Consider the following 5582-nt stretch of genomic DNA (forward strand, 5'->3'; position numbering starts at 1 on the left):
TTTCCTGGAACCTCTTGTCCCATCTATGTAGCCCAGGGCCTGACATTGTGCCGGGTGGGAATGAAGCCTCCAAACTCAGCGAGGAGATCTTGGGATCGCACTTGTGCTTGGGGAGGCCGGGCCTGCGGGGGCAGGCAGCTCTTTGCGGCAGAAGGGGACGTCAGACTTCCCCTCTACTCACCTGGTTTGAATCCACCAGACAGGGTGGAGCCAGGTGGAGGTAGGAGGGAGAAAGGGAGGCCTGAGTGGGTGCCTGGCAGGGGGCAGCCCTCTTCTGCAATACTCCCTCAGCTTCACAGAACCTTCCCCACTCGGTCACCCCCGTGCTGTCCATGGTGCCCCTGCTCAGACGCTTCTGTGGCCCCCTTTGTACTCCTGCCGGGGTCTGGATTCCCCACTGCAGCCTCTGGGCCCGTCCCCATGCACCCCCTGCCCGCAGCGGGCTCCCGGCTGCCATCCCTAGGTTAAGTGGTGCCCCGCTCCTCTGACCGAGACAGATGGGGGAGCCCGAAGCCTGCTGTCCCGACAGCCACATCCCCCCAGACCCAGGAGGCCCCTGCAGTGGGGTCGCGTGTGCCCAGCACGGGGCCTGGCCCACACAGGTGCAGAGACACTGCAGAAGCTCTGAGGGGCCGGGGCTGGGTGGTCTACATCACTCCCCATCAGAAGGGCCAGAGGAATTGCTGGTTCCCTCGGAGTAGAACAGCCTGCCCTCCCTCCCTCCCTCCAAGAAACAGAGCCAATGCCACAACCAGGTTTAGCAAAATCGGGAGAACCATCAGCATTACTTTTATTGCAAATCAGTTAACAAAAAAAGATGAAAAAAAAATACAGCATTTTCATCACCTACAGTTTTGCACGTAGATAACTTTTTAAAAAAGTTTCCTTTTTCTGTAAACTACACTCTATTTTTACAAAACACAGTAAGAATCAACACCTTAGGGCTGGTCTGGTCATGCCCACTTGGGATGGCACAACACTGCCCCCGGCAAGGCCGGGGGGCTGCCTGGAGGAGGCAGCAAGGAGCCTTCCCCAGGTTTGCTCTTCAGAGCTACGGTCCAGGCGGCTGCAGGTCAGGTTGCCAGGACTGGGTCGTGAGCAGAGCCATGTTCTGACAACCCTCGTCAGCATGACCCCTGACAGACTTGTTCATTCAGATTTTTTAAACAAAATCCACCTTTAAAAATGTATTTACAGACATTTACTTCGCCACAGGCTTATACTTGATATTGCAAGAATCTGCTCCTTCCCCGGGCACACGGCCCCCCCCGGGCCGGGAGGGGTGGCCCTCGAGCTGGCTCCCGAGGCCCCGGGGGCACCGTCTCAGCGGCTCGCACCCTTGAGCTGCACCGTCTCTGTGAACCGAGGCCGGACACGGCCGTGTTTCTCCAAAGCCTGGACAGAGGTTGCCCTGGGAAGTCTCTCGTGAAAACAGGGCCGTGAGCTGAGCCCGGGCCCAGTGCTGCCGGTCCATCGGGGTGGCCCAGGCAGTGTCTTTCCCCAGAAAAGAGTAGGACTCCTCCGCATGGCGTCCCAGGTGGGTGCCCCACAGAGACTCCTCACTCTCACACAATGCGTCCACATCCAGGCCGGGGTGGGGGCAGAGGGGCTCCTAGAAGGAACAGGAACTCACAAGACCAACCAACAACCATGTAATACTGAACCCGAAACAAAGATTCATGATCGGTACCATGAAATGTGCTCTTGGGACACCCCAAGAGCACATCTTTAAAAGCATGTTTTCAAAAAAATCATTTAAAAAAACCACCAGAATGTATAAACCACATCATTTTACATTTTACGTTCCTATCTCAGGTGCAAATTAACGCACGTGCCAAAGGTCTGGCGAAGCTTCTCTCTTGTTGTCTGTGTCTACGCGCACCTCCCCCCACAAAGCAGGTGGTACGGTCGGGGGCGGGGGCATCCGGGACACGGCAGCCGGCCCAGGCACCCTGGCGGCTTTCTGGACAATGCTCGTTCAAACCTACCTTCCCCAACATCGTTTCTTTTTGGATTTTGAAGGGAAAAAAAAAATCAATAAATAAACGGCATTTATAAATCATGAATCTTTGTTTATATTTTACAAAGACGTAACAATATCATAAGTAGAAAATCATGGTGGAGAACTAGTTTATTTTCTTGGAACAGATAAAAGTTGTTACCTGGAGCCATAGAAAACATTACGTATAAATAAAAAGGCAGTGTTTCCTTGTAAAATAAAAGTACATAAATAAATACTAAAAAAAAAATTAAAATCCTTGTCCTTTTATTTTGTATAAAAACATGTTTCTTAAGAAAAGGCCCCTCTGGTCCGTCCGGGTGTCTGTGCAGAGCACGCACGCGCCCAGCAGGGCTTGGGAAAGGAAGCGCAGGGTCCCGCCGGGGCGCCGGCTGTTTACTTGAGCGCCTCCGGAATGTGGGCGATGTGGGACTGCGTGCTGGTGGGCGGGCTGGAGATGCCCTCAGACCAGTCAGAGACGTGGGAATGCGGCGACGAGCTGGACCACTGGTCCGGGGACTCCGGGGACGGGGTGAGGAAGGGGTGCTCAGGCACCTGGAGCTGGTGGCTGGGGGTGTTGTCCGCGGGCGAGGACGAGTAGCTGTGCTGCGAGGGCGGGGTCAGGAACTGAGCGGTGGTCATGGGCGGGGCCAGCGTGGCAGGCAGGGCCGTGGGCAGGGCCTGGCTGTCCGGCGGCAGGAGGGTGTGCACGGCCAGGCTGCTGGGGCCCAGCGGCTGCACGTCGGCCTGGCTTGGCTCCCCGCCCAGGAAGCTCCGGCCCATGTGGCCGCCGGCGGCCGAGCTCACGCCGAGGTGCGGCGGGGGTGGCTGCAGGCTCTGCGGCTGCGGGACGCCGGGCGGCTGCATCTGTAAGTTCTGCGGCGGCTGCTGCACCTGGGGCAGCGGCTGGGTCTGCAGCAGGTGCGGCTGGCCGGCCAGGCGCGTGCTGGGCAGGGCCTGGTAGCTCATTGCCTGGGACAGCGCCGCCGTGGTGGAGAGGCCGGCGTGCAGCGGGCCCATCATGCCGTGCTGCAGGGCGGGGGCCTGTGTGCCCAGGGGGCCCGACGCCACGCTCCCTCGCAGTGGGTTGTACTGGTTCGGCACCAGGCCGTTCTGCAGCCGGGACAGCCACTCACACTGGCCGTTCAGGCCTGCGGCCCCGCCCACGGTGAAATTCACGGCGCCCCCGCCGCCCCCGCCGCTGGCAGTGCCCAGGACGGCGCCGGTGCTAGAGGCCACCGGCAGGTGGGAGAGCCGCGGCGGCCCCGCCTCGAAGGCCAGCCGGCCACCCGCACCCAGCGCTGCCATCTCGGGCTTGGCAGCCACGCTCAGGTGGCCAACACCCAGGTGGGCGTCAGGCATGCCGGGCAAGTGGCCGAGGGGCACGGACGGGGACTGCTGGAATGGAGAGGACAGGAGGGGCGGCGAGGCCACGTCCGACAGGTAGCCGTGGGGCGACTCAAGGGAGTCCACGGGTGACAGCACGCTCGAGCTGTCCAGCAGGCAGCCCTTGCCGTCCTGGGATTTCTTCCTGCGTGCCTTGAGGTCCTTGGCCTCCTTGCCGCCACAGGCCAGGCCCTTGGTGCTGGGCTTGCGGGCCTTCTTGCCTGGCACGGCCGGCTTGAGGTTGCCCAGGTAGCCGTTGGGCGAGCAGAGCGGTGGGGACAGGGTAGGCGCGCCGCCCAGGGCGGTGCCGTGCAGCTGGGGGCTGCGCACTAGGCTGTACTCGTCCAGCAGCCGCACGATGTCGTGGTGCATTCGCTCCTGCGCGATGTCGCGGGGTAGGCGGTCCATGTGGTCTGTGATGTCCCGGTTGGCAAAGTGGTCCAGCAGCACCTTGGCGGTCTCGTAGCTGCCCTCCCGAGCAGCCAGGAACAGGGGTGTCTCCTCCTGGGAACGGACGAGGGGCAGGTGAGGGGGTTGCCCGCACCCACGCCCCGTCTCCAGAGGGAACACCGCAGGACGCTCATGCTGGGCCTGTCCCGTAAGTCCGCCATTAGCGGACCGGATTAGGTCCCACAAACAGCCTGGAAACCTACATCCTGAGACCCATACCCAGGCAGTCTGTGGGACCCCGTATTCTAAAGCACCAGGACTTCACCTGTGTGGGGACCCAGACCCGCGGGAAATCTACAACTGCGGCCTCTCTCTTGCCTCCAGAACAGCACAGCCACAAACAGTGCAGCGATTTCAGGGGCTTCAGGTGCCCTGACGTGTGTCCTTCGGCACTAGACTGCGAGTGCCCCATCCCAGATGGCCCCCAAGTGAGCCTGACGCCTCCGCGCCTTCCGGGAGCCTCGGTTTCCCTGTCTGCCACACACCCCCGTGAGGCTGCTACGTGGCCAGACGGCGGTGAGCGTGTGGCCTGATGGCGCGTCCCTGGCTCACAAAGGCTTTGGCCACGGCCCGATGCCCTTCTGGCAGTCCCTGCCTCTCTGAGGCTCGGTCCCCCTGTGGGAGGTGGGGTCACACCTCGGCCCACAGGGGACTCAGGAATGCCTGGGTCCAACGGCCGCTGTGTCGCTGGGAAGGAAGGAGGGAGACCCAGGCGGGATCAGGGCGATTTGGGCAGGGCTTGGCACCAAGGAGCTGGGCTGCCTGCCTGCACCCTCTGAGCACCCAAAGCTCAGACTGGAGCTTTCTTCGCGCTGGGGACACGCCGCGGCAGCAGTGGGCAAGACGCACAGACACGCAGCGGCTCCACGTGCAGGAAGGCGGCTGCTCCCCTCCACATCCGGGGGCCTCACAATGTGCCAAGCCCCACAGCCCCCAACGCACAGCGGTCCTCTACCACCCGCATCAACCCTCCCTGCCCGGTGACCGCCGCGCACAGAGGGTGCGGGGACGCTCATGCTGATGCAGGATGGCCACGGCCGAGCCATGCGCTGAGCCAAGCTGCGCATGCTTGCTTGGAGCCGTCTGTAAGCCGCGGACGTGGGCGGAAGAGCGAGCGATGCACGGGCACCAAGCTCGCGGCTCCTCACGGGGACTCCCCAGGTTAGGAGTCAGAGCCCAGGGGTTTACGTCAGGGGCTCGGGGCTGCCGGGTGGAGGGACTGGCCAGCCCGGCCCGGCCCACCTTGTTGTTCTGCATGTCCTTGTTGGCCCCGTTCTTCAGGAGCACGACGGCAGCCTCCACGTTATTCACGGCAGCGGCCCAGTGCAGGGCAGACTTGCCTGCGTGGGGAAGCAGAGGGCAGGTTGGGGCAGCCCGGGTGGCAGCAGGCCCCGTCCTCTGTGGGCTGGGCCGCCACCTGGCTTACCCAGGTCATCCACGGCATTGACGTCGGCGTGCGAGTTGATCAGGTCTTCCAGCATGCCCTCGACGGCCAGGCGGGCAGCCAGGATCAGCGGCGTCGTGCCGTCATGCATGCGGGCGTCCAGGTCCGTGGCTCGGTTCCGGATGAGAATCTAGACAACAGGGAAGGTCTGAGGCTGCCGGCCTGGAACTGATGCCTGGGGCCCAATCCACAACACCACAGAGCCCCCCATGGGGTCCGCACGGCCCTAGCCGGTGTGGACGACGGGAGGAGCGCAGGAAGGGAGGAGCTCCGCCAGCCACGGCTAGGAGGGCCAGGGGCCGG

The 5582-nt window shown here is 62.4% G+C and overlaps 1 protein-coding gene across 1 annotated transcript in view; it reads right to left on the reverse strand.

The window, feature by feature from the left end:
• Positions 1-773: 773 nt before the first annotated feature.
• Positions 774-5582, reverse strand: part of NOTCH1 (notch receptor 1) — a 50215-nt gene continuing 45406 nt past the window's right edge. The window contains exons 33-34 of the mRNA XM_040632210.1: positions 5078-5175; positions 774-3889 (exon numbers count right to left, since the gene is read on the reverse strand). Coding sequence (XP_040488144.1) covers positions 2396-3889; positions 5078-5175 — 1592 coding nt within the window. The 3' untranslated portion in view covers positions 774-2395. The remainder of the gene's footprint in view (positions 3890-5077; positions 5176-5582) is intronic.

This window comes from Ursus maritimus, unplaced genomic scaffold (assembly GCF_017311325.1).
Source record: "Ursus maritimus isolate PB19 unplaced genomic scaffold, ASM1731132v1 scaffold_17, whole genome shotgun sequence".
NCBI classification, from domain to species: domain Eukaryota; kingdom Metazoa; phylum Chordata; class Mammalia; order Carnivora; family Ursidae; genus Ursus; species Ursus maritimus.